The 19234-nt window shown below is 39.9% G+C and overlaps 1 protein-coding gene across 3 annotated transcripts; it reads left to right on the top strand.

Moving 5' to 3' along the window:
* The first annotated feature begins 101 nt into the window (after positions 1-101).
* mybl1 (v-myb avian myeloblastosis viral oncogene homolog-like 1) lies at positions 102-12017 on the top strand. Of its 3 annotated transcripts, none has more exons than XM_042510662.1 (15): positions 102-357; positions 3399-3498; positions 3736-3807; positions 4645-4737; positions 5467-5687; positions 6636-6837; positions 6927-7001; positions 9382-9621; positions 9715-10107; positions 10232-10371; positions 10508-10622; positions 10756-10872; positions 11037-11141; positions 11549-11740; positions 11860-12017. In XM_042510662.1, the coding sequence occupies exons 1-15, from the start codon at positions 335-337 to the stop codon at positions 11983-11985; spliced, it is 2214 nt and encodes a 737-aa protein (XP_042366596.1). In that variant the 5' UTR covers positions 102-334; the 3' UTR covers positions 11986-12017. The 3 variants fall into 3 exon arrangements, with proteins under 3 accessions (XP_042366596.1, XP_042366597.1, XP_042366595.1); XM_042510663.1 differs by having other exon boundaries at positions 9379-9621; positions 9733-10107; XM_042510661.1 differs by having other exon boundaries at positions 9379-9621.
* Positions 12018-19234: the final 7217 nt, after the last annotated feature.

Raw genomic sequence — 19234 nt, 5'->3', positions numbered from 1 at the left:
TGACAGCAGTGTGTTAGCCTCTTCTACTTAATATTTACTTTTTATGTTGCGACATATACCTTTCAGAAACAAGTAACAGAAGAAGTGACGCTTTTCATTGGAAATATGTTATCGACAGTGAGTACGGCTTTTCTTCAGAGAGCGTAATGTCATGGACTGTACATTAGCTAACTGGCTAGCCGAGTACTGCTAGCTAGATGCTGCCGTGTATCCGAAGAAACCAGCGATGACTTACAGCGATTTCTATGGATAAACATCTGTTAATGCGGGATTTTAGACAGCTGCCAAACCACAGGTTCGACTTTGAAAAAGTTAAATCATCCTACCAACTGTCATGGACAACGTGAAACCTCGCAGGTGAGTGCCATTAATAAGCTACCAATACAGCTCTATTTCATTATGCAGTTTGCTACATTTTTTTTTACCACTTAATGCAATAACGTACAAGTAAAGATAACATAAAATCGTTTTTTGTTATATTGTTAGTACAATCACACTGTAAGTTCATGTTTGACAGCATAGGATGTGCACCTGCACAGTCATATTGCAAGAGGTCAACCCACAAGTTTATGAATAGTAACGTTAGCTGATGAAGAGTACAGGCAAGCTAATGGTGTAAAATATATGCTTTTTAATAGTTAATATGACCTTTCCCAGTAGCCTGAAAATGTGCATGACGAGTGTAATAGTTAGTGTGTAAATCCTATTTTAAAACATGAGTTATGCTGTTGTTTTCTTAATATTGTTGGCACAATGCAGGATATACTACATATAGTTTTTGCAATGAATAGGGGAGCTCATTGTAGCCCATTGTCAAACAGCAGTTATGCAACAGCAGCATCCTTGTCAACACATTACTTAAAAGTGATAAGTCAGTGAGATTAGTTGCAATAGATACAACTGTTTTAAGCTGGTAAGATCATGTTTTCTCTTAATCAAAAGACAAGACATATATAAAAAGCTGCATCAGATAACTTGTTTTCTTCTTTATGTCAAGTTTTTTTTTTTTATCATTTGTTCTTCATGGAAACACTTTGTTTCTGCTTATAGGGGGTAAAGCCCCAAATCCTGTCTTTGTTTTTCAAAAATCCCAGTGGGAAAAAGTACCTGAGAAAACAAGCAGATGTGGTAGTTTGTGGTTAGACTTGATAAGATACAACACTGGCCTGCTGTTACATTATAGTGATCAAGGTAGCAAAAAAATAACTTATTTACATTCAACAACAGTCAGGTGCACAAAACTATAGTTATTTGCAGTATAAAATACTTCAAACACAATTAATGCAGAAACTACAAGTTAATTGACTGATAGTTAATCAACATAATATTAATTGGCAACAATTTTGGATATAAATTAATTATTTTCACCATTTGTCAAACAAATTGCCAAACACTTGCTGGTTTCAGTTTATCAAATGTGAAGATTTGCCCCTATTTCCAGTTTTATCTCATTGTAAAATAAATGTTTGGATATTTTGGAGGACATTACAAGCTACTAGATGATTTGACACTGGGCTAGAGAAAAATTTTGAATATGTCATTATTTTGTGCAATGAGTCTGAATTTGCAGTTTAACTGTTTATATCTCATCCCTATCTGGGGTGCCAAATTTACTTTTTTGTCCACCAGACAAATGGCTTGTGAATGTTCAAATTTTACCAGCCACTCAAAAGATTACATTTTTTGGCTGTTGTATGACTAGTAGATGGTGCCAGTTTTGTACCCTGCCCCCATCACATACCCCTCCATGTGTTCACATCTGTCGAGAGATGATTGGTTCTTTTCTTTCACAATAAGAACAGCTCATGGTTTGACATGGGGAATGCAAAACCTGTATTTTACAATGTCCTGTATGACTAATAAGGTTTTGCTAATTCAGAAAACTCTGACAGTGAATTTTTGGTACACTGACACCTGTATGTTTTAGTACTTGTAAGGTATTCAACTGATACTACAAAAGTTCCTTTTACAACATTTAAAGCACATTTGAATTTTATGCTGTTATTACTACATCAGCAAAGAGGTTATATAAGTCTACTTTTTTTTTTTTTTTTACTTTTTGAAAAACTGGACCGTTAGGGCTTTGCCATTCCCCTGACCACACCCCAGCGCACCGCCTCCTCCATCTCAATGACACACACACACACACTCACACACCTCTGGAGGTGAAAGAGCCTGTTGATGTGGGCTCGCCCCTTTCCTCCAGCCCCCTTTACTCCCCTCCTTCCTGTTCAGCCGTAGCTCCAGACTCTCTTCCCCACTTCTCCCTGCTCTGCTGAGGGAGTCAAGCCATGCCAAAATCCAGTTGCTATGTTCAGGTTTCCACCCTGAAGAAGACCTTTCATACAGTCTGATGCGAGACCCCTTTGTGTGTGGTTAAGTGCATGCGTGATTGGAACGGTCTGCTTTATACAGATAACTTAATTTCTTCTCCATTTATTAAATTCTTCTTCGTGACCACAAAGAAAGTGTTGCCCAGTAGCGAGTTTTATGAGAACACAGAATTACAGAGCTACCTGCCAACTTCTTGTGTCAGCAGCGAGGAATTTCATGTTCTTGCATGCAGTTGTGTATAAGCACAAGTTGTTTCTTTATTTCCTTTGTATTTTGACAAGGTTTGTCATAAACGGGCATCTCTAAAGTTTACTCTTCAATCCGTTATACATTATTTATTTATTTGACTGTGTTTACATATTTCACTTTTGTTTATATGAATCAGCATATGTTATAAAAGCAGGATATTTGTTCACATCTTGTCATAAATTTGGAGTATTCACTGTCTTGCTGTAGTTTGAATGCAGTATTAGTGAGATGGCAGAGAGAGTCAGTGCTGTCGTGTTTTAGTTCTTGAATAGCTTTTCGTCATGACAGAATAACTGAAAGCCTACTTAAAGCCGAAAGCTTAGAGCTTAAGCTTCGTGCACCTTCCAGCACTACTCTCATTACCTTCAGAGCATGTGCAATGGCAAAGGATATCCTTTACGAGCAGAGAGCTTTGCATGCTTGCATTTGTATAAGCATATATTTTTATGACTAATCTCTGGATACAGTTCTACTGAAAAGGCACTTACAGAGACTAAGATACTGATACCACTGCCTGTATCAGTGATTTCCCTGCAAAACCATATTAATCTCACTGTTCCTGATAGCAGTCATTGATTTTCAAGATTTCAGTTTAGTTTTAGTTTCAAATTTATTATTTCAGTCACCTGTAGGTCAATGCAGGGTCAACAGTACAATGAATGTCTTGGGTGAGACAGCAGGGCTGCATAAAAGCAGCACTTGTTGTAATAAAGACCAAATGAGATAAAGTGACAATAAGAAAACTTTTGGCTCTGCTAACAAAATCTGCTCTTATTTTACTCCCCTTTCACATTTGCCCTGTGTATTTTTTTTAGCAATGATGAGGATGAAGAGCTACACTCAACAGACCCAGAGAGTAAAGAGAAGAGCAAAGATAAAAAGACCCTGTGTAAAGTAAAGTGGTCCAGAGATGAGGTAAGTTCATCTGAGGAACAAGTGAGATCTGGACCTCAGCGGGGTTGTACATTATTTTGAGTGAAATGGGGACTTTGTACTGCGAGAGTTTTGGATTCTATCGTCTGTAAGTGTGTGCTTTACACATCTAAGGGGAGCATTAATGGCCTCTGCTGTTGTTTTATGCAATAATACGATGAAAGTCGACAGCATGTTAATGTAGGTGACTGAAGTTCTTTTATTCTCCCCTCTTCTCAGGATGAAAAGCTTAAAAAACTTGTAGAGCAGCATGGAACTGACTCCTGGAAACTAATTGCAAACTTTTTTCCAGTAAGTATGTAATGTAATGTGTCGCAGTGTGTAATAAGATCCAGGCAAGACTGATTTGAATATGGAGAGTAGCATCATAATACTTTATGCCATTTTGGTTAATCTCTTGTCATTCTAAATGGGGTTTTGCGTTATTAGTTGGCTACTAATTATTAAATGTTACTACCATCACTAGTCAGCACCAGAAATAATAGTTGGTTGAACTTAAAATTATTTTATTGATGTTGACATTTAAATTACACAGTAACATAATTTGCACTGAAATTTCACGTCTTCCTAGTCAAATGTTGCTTTATAAAAAACAAGCATGTGCTAGTTACTAATGTTAAAAAAACAAACAAAAAAAACCCACATTGGTCACTGTAATGTGATTTCATTTGGTGAGTTTTTTCATGTTCTGTTGTAGAATTTTGTGCAGAATTCATCATGCATGATGCAAACTGACACTAACACATTTTAGCAGCATTTAAAATATGATTTGATTATTGAAAACTGATTAATAAAAATCAAATGGCTCTTACAATATACACAATAACTTTTTCTGACAATGTTTAACATTTTAGATTCAATTGTGCCTAATATTGACTGTTTTTAATGTTTTCTTACTTTAAGACTAGTCGAAGTGTAAACTTTTATTTAAACATTGGGAAATTAGTCATTAGGAACATCCTTAATTCACCTAATCCAAACCACTTAATGATTATCTAATTGACCTTGGTCCACAATAGGATGTTTTTATCTCTGACAGTAGCAGCAGTGACTGGGGAATCAGATTTATATTTGTCTGTGAGGAGTCGCTGTAACTTTGGTGTAATGAGGTGTTTTGCTCTGTCACAGGGGAGGACAGATGGCCAGTGTCAGCACCGCTGGCAGAAGGTGCTCAACCCAGAGCTGGTGAAAGGACCCTGGACAAAAGAGGAGGATCAAAAGGTAAGAGGAGCTGGGAGTTTCCTGTTCTGGAGACTAAAAGGGTAAATGATAGGAGAGACAGAGGGAGGCTGCAGGGGCTGTCGAGAGCAGTTTAGTTTAAGTGAAAGAACACAACACAAACACAAATGCTACACTGAGCAGTGTTTTTATTTTTTCCCTTAATCTGCACATGCGTAATCTTACTTCCCGCTAAAACTTTCTTCTTTTTTTTTTCTTGCAAAGCAAATGCTCCACTACGTCATCCTTAATAAAACACAGACTTTCCAAGTCACTAGTTGAGAGTCGAGCCTTCTTTGTACAGAGTGGAGCTGTAATATGTTTGCCAGCTCTGAGATGAACAACGCATTCCTTAAATGGATCACAATTCTTCAAGAATGTTAAGAATGGCTTCTCATTCCTCCAAAATCTTGGCATCACAACAGAAACACAGACCTATCAATAACAGCTTGTGTTGCCAACGATGACATCACAACATTTTTAAGCCTTGACGGAAACAGTCAAACACGCTGCGCTGCTGCTGCAGCTTCAGTCAGAGCTTACTTGACAGTGCCACTGATGCTGGATATAAATGAGAAAAATAGACTGATGTGATTTCCCTCTTTATACAAGCTTGTAGTTTAAAATAAAATAAAATAAAATAAAAGATGACACTGTTAGATTATGCATTTTCTGAATAAACAACATGAACACTGCCTACTAAATGTCTCTCCTCTGGTGATATTCGTGCAGGTTATTGACCTAGTTCACAAGTATGGCCCCAAGCGTTGGTCAGTGATCGCCAAGCACCTCCAGGGGAGGATTGGAAAGCAGTGCCGTGAACGGTGGCACAACCATCTAAACCCAGAGGTGAAGAAGTCCTCATGGACTCAGGAAGAGGACCGAATCATCTATGAGGCCCACAAACGCCTTGGCAACCGCTGGGCAGAGATCTCCAAACTTCTTCCTGGACGGTAGTATAATCTTGTTCATATCTCCACTTCAAATTTGAGGCTACATCCACACTAATATATTTTTATTTTAAAACCCTGTTTTAACACAAAATTGATCTCAGTATACACAAGCATTTTAGCATAATTTCAGAAATAATCTCCATCCATACTAACATACCTGGAAACACATATTCCATGACCATTCGTGACTGGGCATGGTCACACGTGCTGATGTAAACAAGGAGCAGATTGTCTAGCAGATGGCAGAATGTAGGACCAGATATTTTTTAGCATGGACCAACAACGAGGTGGAACTATTACTAAAAGTAACATGAGTATGAGGCCATCAAGGTGGCAAAAAACAGTTTTTGCAAAGCAAATACAGCAACATATCAGAGAGGTGCTGGGAACATTGTCTATCTATGGAGGAAGCCATGGTAATGGGACAGGTGAACCAATGCAACGCAATAGCTACCGCTATGCATTTTAAGGCCCTGACACACCAAGCTGACAGTCGGTCGTTGGTCAATATTTGTCCATCGGCAAGTGTCTCTAGCTCTAGTCAGCCCATGTCAGCTTGAATAGACAGCAGTGGAGCCTGTTGGTGAATGAAATCTCTCTGATTGGGCGTCAAGCTCAGTGCAAGAGAGGCGCAACGGAAGGGAGGAAAGTAAACAAACAGCAGAAGTCAAGAGGCAGTGTTTTTTCAACACTGGATTATGTTGTTAATGTGCAACTAGTGTCAAAAAGGGCTTCCAGTTTACCTTTTTAAAATAAAAAAAGATTACAAATGAAAAGTCTGTGGTTTGTTCATGCTCAACTTTTTGGCAGAGACACAGGTGACGTGTTGCGATGTGATAGCTGCTAGTTCTTTGATATCGGTTTGGTGTGTCTGTGACTTTAAAACAAAAATGTATTAGCTTGGAACTGTGTAATTTGCTAAAATAATTATGATTTTCTCCCGAGCAGGACAGACAACTCCATCAAGAACCACTGGAACTCCACCATGAGGAGGAAGGTGGAGCATGAGGGGTACCTGCAAGATGGCTGCAAGAGTTTCACCTCCTCTCATGCTGGAGCAAAGCGACGCCACCACAGACCGTGTCCTCCAACTCCAACAGAGTCACAGCATTGTGATAGCAGTCCCCTGCCTATAACAGGACCCAACCAGGTCCATGTCTCGTCCAGACTTCACACCTTATTGTGTTGTGGTTTCTTTTATTTTTTGTCTTTACTGACATGTGATACTTTGTATTTTAGATGGGGGGATATCCTTATGATCCTCACAGTGGACACTTGATGGACGGTCTTCCTGATAATTCAGGCTTCATATCGGTGAGTCCTTGAGTATTTTTTTTTTTGCATGCTACTTATGAATCTTGTCACAATCTTTATTTTCTGAACTTTCTGCAATTATCTTTGTGATTGCTAACTCTGGACTTCAAATCAAGCACTTGAATGTCCCGTTATGTTCACCTAACATTCAAAATCTTAAATTCTTCCGTAATTATTGTGTGTAAATCTGTGTATTGTTCTTAACTTCTTCCTTTCCTCCTGTCCTCTCGACCTCTCCTCCCTGACGTTTGTTTATTTCAGCCATCCTGCCTGGATGATCCTGACAGAGAGCAAAGAATTAAGGAGCTTGAGCTGCTGCTTATGTCAGCAGAGAGTGAAGTCCAGCGACAAGTGCAGTGCAGAGGTCCACGTGTAAGAACACACTCCGAATGTGTGTTTGCATATTTAGTCAGCATAGCCTGCGTGTGTTTGTAGCCACATACACTGCAAAAAGTCATTTTTATAATTAAATATTAGGGTGTCTGCAGTACCTTAAAAGTCTTAAAATGTCTTACATTCAGTTCTGTAAATATTAGGCCTTAAAAGTAATTAAATAGTCTTAAATTCAAATTTGTGAGGTCTTAATTGCCATAAAACTTTGATCTAGTTTCAGTTTTCCACTGTGTAATTTTTTAATGTCAAAATGAGTCAAGCTCTTCTGCGTAAAAGTCCGCATTTTTGACCTACCAACCAACCTAATATTTTACTTTATACTTGCACGTATCTGTTGGCAAAATGTAGATCAACCTGACTGGCTCTGATAACATATTCCCACATATAAAAACCTGCTCAGGACCACATATAAACTATTTATTTTTACTCATCTGCAATGCCTTAATACAATTATTTGTCTTAAAATTAGTCTTACATTTGGCTTAAAATAAACTTGAAAAAGTCTTAAAAAGCATTCAATTTAAGTGCCTGATACCTGCAGACACCCTGAATATATCATCTAATTTAACACTGAGTCTTAAAATCGAAATGAGACAAAGCAAGAGTTTATGAATTTTCAAGAAAACTTGTTTACAGAAAGTTTTCAGAACACATCTCCTCTGTGGACTTTTCCTTGCTATAAGGAAAAGAAGATTATAAGAGGACTTTTTGCAGTGTATACATTCGAAAACACATGTATGCGTGTCTGTAGCCTGATTTGCTGTAGTGTTGCTATAGTAACTACCTTCCCCATCTCGCTACTCATTCAGACTGGCCTAAAGCTGTGCTTGGTAGCCGTCTCCCCACCTCCCCTTTTTACCATTGTTACAAACCTGCTCCTTCATCCCCTCCAGTCCTCACCCCGTGGCCACGCTCAGCCGGCAGTTTGAACCAAGCACTCTCCTCTGTCTCTCCTGTTCCTGTTCTGTCCCTTTTTTAACCCCATCCATGAAAAGTGTCATTCTTTACACTCAGTGACTTAATTTTGAATGGTCAGGACTGACATGTTGTAGTATCACCAGTGTTTTCCACACATCCCTAGTCCCAGATCATTCAAAACCTCATGAAAATTTAGAATAATTTTACTTGACATCTACCAATCTCACACAGTTTAAAGCTATAGTTGGTAACTTTGATATAATATAACTTTGTTCATATTTGCTGAAAGTGTCACTCTAGTCACACTGCACTGACTTAGACATAATCTAAAAAAAAATGTATACCTCTGCCTGCTCAAATTGTCTTGTGGCGCTTCTAATGGCCTTACTGCATGTGACTGAAAATAACCAATCAGAGTCTCTAGCGCAGCTGTCAATCATGTCATTCAATGCATGAGCTTCAGTCAAACTAGGCAGCGCTGATCAAATATGAATCGACATTGTGCTACTGCATTGCCTATTTCTCAACTCAGATGTTTTCAGAAACACATTTTAGTGTTCTGTTTAGCTGTAAAATGAGAAAGTTGGCCCAGGTGGTGGGCACTGCTTCGAATTTCCGCCAAAAAATTCCCATATGGTTGCACGTATTATTTTTACAGTTGAGCAGAACTTAAGATACGTTTCTTAAAACATAACACAACAACCTTTATTCATATTTAATCAGCGTTGCCTAGTTGGATAGTTTGACTGCACATGAGCAGTGATTGTCATGATTGAAAGCTGCATTAGAGACTCCTTCACTCTGATTAGTTGTTATTGTGTTGTAGTAGATTCTAGCGAATGCCATTTGAAGCAGTAGGAAGAGGGGGTTTTTTTTTTTTTTTTTTTTTTTTTTTTTTGTTTTTTTTTTTACAGATCAGCCTCATTTACTTCTTTTATAGTTATGTGACAGTTTAAGCAAATATGAAAAGTTTTATTCCTAAAAGTACCAACAGTAGCTTTATCTAGACACTAGTCCTCAGCTGGAGCCAGAGATCTTACACCAGTATTCTCTCATCCTATCCCAGCAGAGTTTGGAGCAGTACTCAGCCTGGTCTGATAGTGTGTCAGATGACACAATGACTACAAGTAGCAGCAGCCTGGAGGAGCAGGCGGAGAGAAGGCCCTGGAGGAGCCCTGAGGTCCCCCAAGGACCTCCACCACAGCTTCCCGTCTCCCCAAGCAAGTTCCTGGCTGTAGAGGCCAGCACTGTGCTCTCTACCCTGCAGACCATACCGGAGTTTGCAGAAACCATGGAGCTCATTGACTCAGTGAGTGACAGGAGGACCTCAACAGAGAACAAATATATCTCGGGTCTGAATCTGTTGATCGAAAGTTATGAATGTATTAAAGATCTCCTGTAGATGTGTTTTGCTCTGCAGGACCCTGTGGCATGGAGCGACGTGGCCAGTTACGACTTGTCAGAGACCACAACGCCACCCAGGCACAACCAGGCAGGGTACACCTCGCTCCTGCAAGAGAGGACGATTGACAGTTCAATGGGCTACACAGTCAACACTTCGAACGCCATTTCTGATCGTGATAAGAGCTGTGCTCCATTTGGTCTGAGCAGCGTCACCTCCCTGACTCCAATCAACTCATCCAAACCCACCCAGGCATCCGTAGGGAGGAAGAGGAGAAGAGAGAGGGGGGAACCGTCCCCTACATGTGACAGGACCTGCTCATCATTCTTGGAAAATATCTCAAATTCTCCCAAGAAAACGCCCACAAAGTCACTGCCGTTCACTCCGTCACGAGTAAATGTTTTTTTTATCTCCACACCTTAATCCCCACGTCAGCTGACTTCATCCTTATTAGATGAATGTACTGAGGCTGCATTAATCATGTGGTTGAAGTTGCACTGTCTGTGTGTTTTCCCAGTTCTGCAACATATCAGGGGCGGAGCATCTGAATCTGGATAACCCCGCCCTCACGTCAACACCTGTGTGTGGCCAAAGGTGTCTCCTCAACACGCCACTCCACAAAGACACCACACCTAAGCACCAGAAAGAGAATGATGGGTAAATACATACGTAAAAGTACATCCCACAAGAACTGGTGAAAAAGTCAGAGGCTTGTTATGCGTTATGAGACTCTTTAATCTTAATTTTATCAGGAGGAGAGTGTTCAGTGTAACATTTTCCTTCACCTTTCCAGTTTGCGGACCCCCAAATTCCGTAAAACTGTCATGATTCCAACTCCGAGGACACCGACTCCCTTCAAAAATGCTTTGGCTGCCCAGGAGAAAATGCATGGGCCTCTGAAGATGGAGGTAAGAGGTCAAATTTGGCTGTGTGCATTTTTTATTTACCTTTATTTGTGATAACTTTTTCTTATCTTGTGCTATATATGACTTCATGTATAAGTTTATGATTATATTTTTATGTGTTTTGGTGTTTTTTCAGCCACAGCCTTTGGCATTTCTAGAGGAGGACATTCGAGAGGTTCTGAAGCAGGAGACTGGAGCAGACATCTTTAACAGAGCAGACGTCCAATCAGACTACAGAGCATGGAAACATAATGTATGTGTAACTTTTCCATGACTGAAATACCCGTTCTTTGTTATTTGAAGACACAAGTACTTTTTGCCGAGCTCAACTGTAGTACTTAGACAAAACTGTGTAGCTCTACTCTGGGTGGAATAAGAGCATTTACTCTTACTTATAAATCTGTCCTTTGATTACAGATTGATGGTCCAGCGAGAAAGGTGCGTAAATCTCTTGTGCTTGACCCCTGGGGGAAAGACTGCCTGAACATCCAACTCTTTCAAGAGCAGCTCAACAATGCACAAGTAAGTGTTGATGCTATTTAAAAATCACTTCTTTAGATCCTGTTACTAGATCAGAAAAGTAACAAATACTGATGTGTGGAGAAGGGCACATAGCCCCAAAGAGATTGTCAGTGGCTGACAATAGTGAGGTGTCGTTGTACTTGGAAATAAGTTTGTGTGTGTAAGTGTATGAATTTGAAATGGTGTGAGGTAGGAAACGCGTCCATGCACAGCCTCTGGATCGATATGAGTAGTACCAGTAAGACATGATAGGCATTAGTCATTATCTCTAAAGCCTTATAGATGGGGGGCGGTAGACAGTAGACAAAACTTTAAAATGCTGCTTAATATGAATTCAGTTCAGCATCATCATTTCCTGTATTGTTGATTTTATATAGCTACTCCGTTTATCAAACCTCACATTGCAGGTGACAGATGAAAGTCTACTGACGGGCTCTTCACTGGTCGCCCCAGTCCCTGAGCAAGAGGACTGTAGCCGTTCTTTGACTGCTAGTCGAGAGGAGCACTCATTAGTCCCTGTTCATCCTCATCGCTTTACCAGCCCCCGGATGAAGAAGCTTCTTGCCTCCCACAAAGCACCAAAACACGCCGCTGTACAGGTATATAAAGAGGAGTCTTTAAAGGGGACCTGTTATGATAATTTTAAGGTTCATACTTGTATTCTGGGTTTTTACTAGAACTAAAAGCAACTTATTACATTACTTTACCCTCTCTGCAGGTGAGTGATTGGGAAGCAGTGGTTTATGGGAAGACAGAGGACCAGCTGATCATGACAGAGCAGGCCCGTCAGTACCTAACCCCCTACACGTCTTCTGGCTCTACCTCAAGGGCCCTTGTGCTTTAAAGCCGTCCCCTCGCTGCGAAGGCAACACTACTTCACCCATCCAATGATGACAACCTCCACTGAATCCAGTAAGAGACAATCCAGTGAAGACAAATGATTTTATTTTTCTTTTGTAGCAGAGATGCACTGCCAAGGACGTCCACAAAAAGGCATGGCTGCTGGTTTTTCAACACATTTCTAGGTCACTGCCCAAGTAGTTTCTTGTTTAAAGGTTTGGTGTGCGTTTTACACACATCCTGGCAGTTTTGTACAGATATGAAAAGGCTAGATATTTTTGTCTGCACTAGTCAGTAATGTTTAAACAACCTGCACATACAGTAGGCTGTAGAAATAGTGTTTATTACTAGCAGTGGCTGCTTCTGAGTTTTATATTGTTAATATATTGTTTAAATGACAAGAAAGACGTTTTATAATGTAACGCTACTCATTGTGTATCTCCTCCAGCTTGTTTTGTTTAACTGCCCCATCGCTGTTGTCAGATAAAAACCACGTACATACAACAACAACAGCAAAAAGTTACCTTTATATGGACACCCATGTATTTTTTAAAATCACACAATGGGTTCTCTATAGTAGTTCCAATACCAGTGTCAAAAATGCCTCCCATATTGCCTAAAATACTGGATTGGGAATCAGTGAGTATGCTTAGCTAAGCACTCATCTGATACCACAACCCAGATAAAACTGCAGTTTTCCTGGGAATCAATTCAATTCTAAACAGTAGCCTACACAGCAGGTTGCCCTTTGCAGCCATTGGCAACTACTGTATTAGATCGCAAAAAGAAGTGATTTCTTGTAAATAGTTTAACATTAGCTGTTGCAAAATGTCGGAAATATTGGCGGTGTTTTTCACAAGGAAGTCCCATTCGTAAAACACAACATGTTAAGTATAAGAGACTTTAGTATCAGGGTTAGTGGTACAGCAGGGATGGGCATTTTAAGTAAGTTCCATATTCAAGGGCTTGCCATAAATTATAGAGAACTTGAGTGTTTGCAAAAATCCCCCCAAAACAAACAAAAAAAAAACTGTTTGAATAGGAATGTAAATTGGACAACAACAGAAAACAGGTTCAATTTGAAATCCGTTTCTTAAAACCAGGCTTTAAGTGGCCTATTAAGCCATAAATTGAAAGTTAACATGAGAAAAATATGCAAACTTTCTGTTGCTGCCTTTAACTATATATAGACTACATCTGCAGCAGCAACAGCTAACACCTGACACTGAGCTGCTAAACTGTCTCGACAAACTCTCATCAATTCTGAAACAGCTCAACTCTGACACTTTGTTAATAACCATTATGTAGCCGTGTAATGCTAAGAGTTAGCCCCTTCACGATGTGTGTACAGGCAGACTCTCACCAACATTTCCCTGCTGCAAAGCCGACACCCCTGCAGCATTAGTCTCATGATAAGGAGAGCGGAACAAGGAGGCACTTAGAAAAGCAATAAACTGCTCACAGCTCTAGAGTAAAATATGTTATCAATTTTTAATAGCAAATGGTGTGGGAAGGGCTGCAGTGAGTATTCAGTACGCTGAAAGAATGCTGATGTCCAAATGAGTACCCATGTCCATCCCTAGCATACAGCTGTTTATTTGACTTTTTAGGCAATGGATCAGTACTTGGATTTGGTGGATATGCAAGTTCAGGTATTGGAATCTGCAAAAATGGTATTGGAACATATCTTAAATATATTGTAATACACACAGTAAATACAGTACAGAATAACTTTGATATTAGAGAAACGAAAATGTGGTGACGTGGTTTTTTTGTGACGGCAGTGTTACATTGCTGAATGCCTATCCGTGGTGATGTGAAGTTTTTTGAGGATGGAAGTAAGAAACTGTCAGTATTGCACTACTGAGTTGATTTCACTGCTGAGAAAGGAGCAGTGTTTTTAAGGGCAAACTGGATAGCACTTGTGATGGTATCTCTATTTTTTTTTTTAACAACACGTTTCCTTTCCAAGGCCATAGTGTCTGTCGAGACATCGGTTGAATGTATTTCATTGCAATGTACATGTGTAAGAACCTCAATAATGGAAGGGTACCTTAATGTTTATTTCTGTTTGTTTTATTTATTATCTGACAGCTCTAAAGCTTAGATATTAATATAAATCGGACACCATGATGAGTTTTTGGAGAAGTTTAACTTTGCTGACAAAACAGCCTAAAAACCCTCACCTACGCTAAAACAGTTCAGAAAACAAATGTTCACCATTGCTTTTATACTGAGCAGTTTTCATATCATCAATGTTCTACAACAAGCATTTGGTCGAGAAGGATTTACTTTTTGTGTGAAGGCTGTAGGTTTTATTTATTTAATGTCTACTAATTTATTTATTTCTAAAAAGAAAAACATTTAAGAGAAATTATTGAAGAATTTTATTGTCTTTTCTCTTTCAAAAATCAGGATTGGGCTACCATTTCATTACTCCAAGTTAGAAGAACATGCACTGCCACTAATTTTAATATCTTTTCCTGATCAGGCAAGATCTAGCAAATAATCATTGTGTAGTTGTGATCTTGTAACACATAGATAGGCTTTTCTTCGCCATTAGGTAGCAGGACTCCATCTCCGACCTCTAATCATAGACAAATTGCACTTTTTACTCATCATTTAATTTTAAATGTTCATTCTGATAATGTAGCTCTTGTCCTTTTTTTTTTTTTTTTTTGGTGTGCGTGTGTTTGTGTTAGACGGTTGTCTCCCCATTGTGTAATGAATGCTGACATTATGATCCTGCTGCTCGATTATAACATTTACTTTTCTCCTGTTCTGCTGCAGAAATGTGTGCTTTAGATACACTACATTGAAGCCTTACGTTAAACTTTTTTTAGACAGATGGCTCTGAGCAAAAACACAGCTAACACAGAGCGTACTATTACTCAAATATCCTGCTGAAATTCCCTTGAGCAAGATCCCAATCTCTTACCCGCTGGCTCATTATTTGACACTCTGTCAGAACTAAATATAATGTAACTATACACAAGTTTGGGCGTGATTCTGAAAATATGTACTGCACTGTGCTTCCATAATAACAGGCTGATTCATGTCATTTCTAACCCATCGGAAACATAATCTGGTGAAGGAACACTACAGCTATAAATGGTCTTCTTTGTATTATCGGCATTAGTGGGTCCAGTATTAGTTATAATCTGGATTATCCTGCATTAAGCATTTGAGTGAGAATAAGAAGGGAATCTTGTCAGGGAGATCAAGTGGAAAGATCAGGAGAACACAACTCTAAAACAGAAAGTAGACCACATTTTGTATTTGGATCAGGTGGCTGCGATGTGTCTAATCTGTATATAATTGTGTTTTATGTTCTGTTTGTTGGTTTGACTCGTGTTTGTACATTCCATGTTTGTATGTTAACATTTGGACATGTAACATCATAGGTTTTGAGGGAATTAAGTACATATATACAGGATAGTAGCAGCCGTTATACTACTGTAGTTATGCATGAGCAATACACAAGTTGCTGGACTTTGCTTTATTTGACAAGGTGACTCACAGATGTAACACTCGTTCCGTATTTTTGTAGCAGTTGAAATCATAACCAAGGTACCATAGAAATCCTGCCAACTGTCTTTGTAACCATGTACTTAATTTTGGAAAATAAATGCATATGTTGCATGACATCTACAGTGTTTTAAAGTCTTTTTCTTCAGGGTTCATGCAGATTGTTATAAAGTCTTAAGAGGCACTGGCTTCATTTATCCAAAAAATAGGCTTTAATTAATCTTTCATAACTCTTAAAAATGTTCAGACATGACAGTTAGGATTTTATGAATGGTGTTTCATCGTAAAACCTCAAAATAATTGGTGGGAATCCAAATAGTGGACTCTCACATGCAGATTAAATACAACAAAATTGCACAGAAAACTGTCCAGAAATGCCAGATATGCCAGATTGTCTTCCATGTTTTGTTTTTTTGTTTTTTGTTTTTTGTTTTTCCATTGTCTTTTCCTGTTTTTTCAATATTTGATGTAGATAACCTAACTTTTTCACTGCACAATTTAGTTCTGTTTTATGTTAGAATAAACATTTGGGAAAAATAAAATCGTCCTTCAATTTTGGTTATTGGAAAATTGGTCTTCAACTTTATTTTGAGTAGCATTAAAAAAAAGCTAAATCTAGCATTAAAAAAAAGCTAAATCTACCTTTCCTTAGTCTGCAGGAACCCTGCATCTTTCTCTGCCAAGTGTCTCTGTACAAATTAGTATAGGTTACATGCTTCTCCCCACATAATAAAGATTTCTTACGACCTTTTAGTTTTTCTGACATGCTCACAGCAGGCACAGCAATCTCTTGAGCTCTTGCCAAAAACTGATTTCTTAAAGCTAATTTCTTAAGGAAAATAGAACCAAATCCTTCAACTTTAATCCTATTCTGTCACTTTTCCCCAGGTGGAGTTGACAGCCGTGCAGGTGAATTGTTATGGTCGGAGATTGACGTCTGATAGTGTGAATTAAGTTGAACCCCCCTGTCATGCGCGTATGTATATGTTGGGATGCTGTCAACTTGGCCTGGGGTCCAGGGACACGAGCCCCCTCCACCAGAACAAGAGGCCTCTCCACAGGGTCAGCTGCTGGCCCTAAAGGGGCCCACTCACCCATGACTTAATGCCCCCGGGCTCCTTTGTCCTCGGGGCTGTTGGTTTTACAGGCCCATTCACTCAATTGCCCCCCAAATGGAGGGAGGCAAAGGACGTGACGACTTGCCTTATGTTGGAGGGGCAGCATGCATACAAACAATGTGCACGTAAACACACGGTGCCACATGCACGCCATGTCCACTTAATCAATCTGTCCTCCCTTCGCTCTCATTCTCGTACAAGGAGGTCTTTTGTTCTTGAGTGACCCGCACTTGAGTTGAAAGATGTCAGCAACCTTTTACCATTTAATTGGTTATTGGCAGAAGCCTCTCCACCTTATGCTCTATGCATAGAGGAGAAATCTTGAGAGTTTATTGACTTACTGACACGTTAACACCTGACTCGATTGTTAAAGTTTTGAAATTTACCAAAAGTGATTTATATTTCTCATCTTTTATTTGAATATACCATAACATGGTGTGCACCTTCCATTTTAGCATCCACTGCAGATGTGGTCCTGGACTTAGCCAATAATGGTCTAAGTAAGGTGCTTGTGCTGAGTTTTGTGTCTACCTTGCACACTGAAGACATGAAACAGAGCCTGCAGGCATCCGACCAAACCTCCCCTGCCTTCCTCTCCTGAGCACACACCCAGGAGCAAGCGCACAAACTCTCACACACACGCACTGTTTGCCTTTGTGTATGCTAGACAGCAGATGGCAGCCCATTATTGGGCTGACGGAGCAGTCATCTGGCAGGCACCCTGTTACCCTTCCTCCCCCCATCCCCCCCATCCCCCTGAAGACACCCAGCACAACACAGCATGGATAGGACACTTTTGGGCGGGAGAGTTGAATGGCTCTGTGTGTGTGTGTGTGTGTGTGTGTGTGTGTGTGTGTGTGTGTGTGTGCTGAGTGTGTGTGAGTCAAAACTGGAACCTGGCCTTTCCGCCCCATATAGGTCACTGTTTCCACTTGTGTGTGTCAGTGTGTGAGGTAAGTCAGGCTCCCATTTGAGCGGTCGTTTGTTATGTTTTAAATGTACTTTGTAATTTGTATCTACACCAGGTGACCTTATCTGAATTTGAAAAAAAGGTACTTTAGACCACCTATATGTGACTGATTAGGAAATGTACCTTATTTATTAGAAGAGGTGGGTGGTTAGGGTGTGATTTGTGGGTTTTTGTTTTTTTTTTGTTTTTTTTTCCTTGACACTGCCTGAAGCTACAAATATTTTCCCTTGAGCCTCCCTGAGTGGCTGGGGGAAAATACTTTACCCTCCCCTGTCCATAATACAGATAATTTTTTTATATCCACACCAAATGCAGCTAGTGTTGGAGCAAACAGTTTCTTTTACACCCTTTGTTCAATGAATACCATGCCAACATGCCGTCTTGCCCTTATGTATACAACTGCAGAATAGAGGGACAGAGTTGTTTTGCCTTTGAGCCAGCAACGGAGGTAGACACAAGTCCCTCTCAGTGCTTAAAAATTTTTGATGCACCTCCCCCAGTTTGCGCCCCCCCCCATCCCCTACTTATTCTAATGGAAGCTGATGCCTTTAAGATAATTAGCATTTCCTTTCTGTGCGCCTTCTTTTTCATGCACATTGTATATCACATAAAAGGAAGCGCATGTTATCTTTTACATCCTGCCCTATGAGGTCATTATAACTCAGAAAGTTAATCTGCAATATTCTCAGTAATTCCTTCCCTCCATTAAAAGTGAGAGTCACGAGCTCTAGATAACAGTAACGGCAGTGGAAAGGCCCACACAAATTTTCTCCTCATGAATCAGAGTTTGCTCAGAGGACCAGTGGAGCTGTCTCTCTTTGTAACATTTACACCCTTCCCTGTGCACGACATGCCGCCCAAACACTGGCCCCAGAGTGACTGCCTCCTACAGCCTTTATTACAAAGGATTATACAACAGTGAATATCAAACGGTGGGGGAGGAGGAGGAGTGTGTTTCCCCACGGAGGTCAAGGCCAAGGTTAGGGATTAGGTTTGGTGCTTGTGTCCTCGGGAAGGAGGTAATCTACAGCCCACCCTTTAGAGACCCCGCTACGGGGACACGCTGGGAGGCACCACAGATGAAGAAGACTACATGAGACTTCTGAGAGCTGCTTTAGTGTTGCCGGGGCAACCAGCACAATCCCTGGTCCTTTGGCGAGGCTTTCAGCAGGCCTCAATCACACTTCCTTTCGCATGAGAGAGTTTTTTTTTTCTTCTGGCACTGTTAAATAGGAGGGAGGCCCAGTTTGTTCAAAGGAAAATGAACAGGAGCTGATGTATGAGGTAATATACTAAGGCATGTTTCCACCGAAATAAAAATGTGCTAGCCAGTAAGGGTTTACTGGTTTTATAATCATCATAGTAATTACATATTAAGCCGCAAAATATACACATTTCAACCAATGCACATGAGCAGATGAAGCTAAAAAACATGAATGATGGAGAAAAATGTGCACAGACAATGGAAACAACATTTCTCTCAGGTAACAGCATCAATGTCATAGAAAAAGGCTACATTTGTTGAGCATCTTATTGCTTCATTAACTCCTGTTGCTCTAAACCTTTGAAACTTGGAACAGCATCAGCTTCAGATTCCAGAGATTTTAAAACATAATTGTAAAAGGCAAGGTTGCAGA

This window comes from Plectropomus leopardus, chromosome 21 (assembly GCF_008729295.1).
Source record: "Plectropomus leopardus isolate mb chromosome 21, YSFRI_Pleo_2.0, whole genome shotgun sequence".
In the NCBI taxonomy this organism is placed as follows: Eukaryota; Metazoa; Chordata; class Actinopteri; order Perciformes; family Serranidae; genus Plectropomus; species Plectropomus leopardus.
Note: the sequence above shows the minus strand (reverse complement) of the source record. Positions and strands in the feature narration are given on the sequence as shown.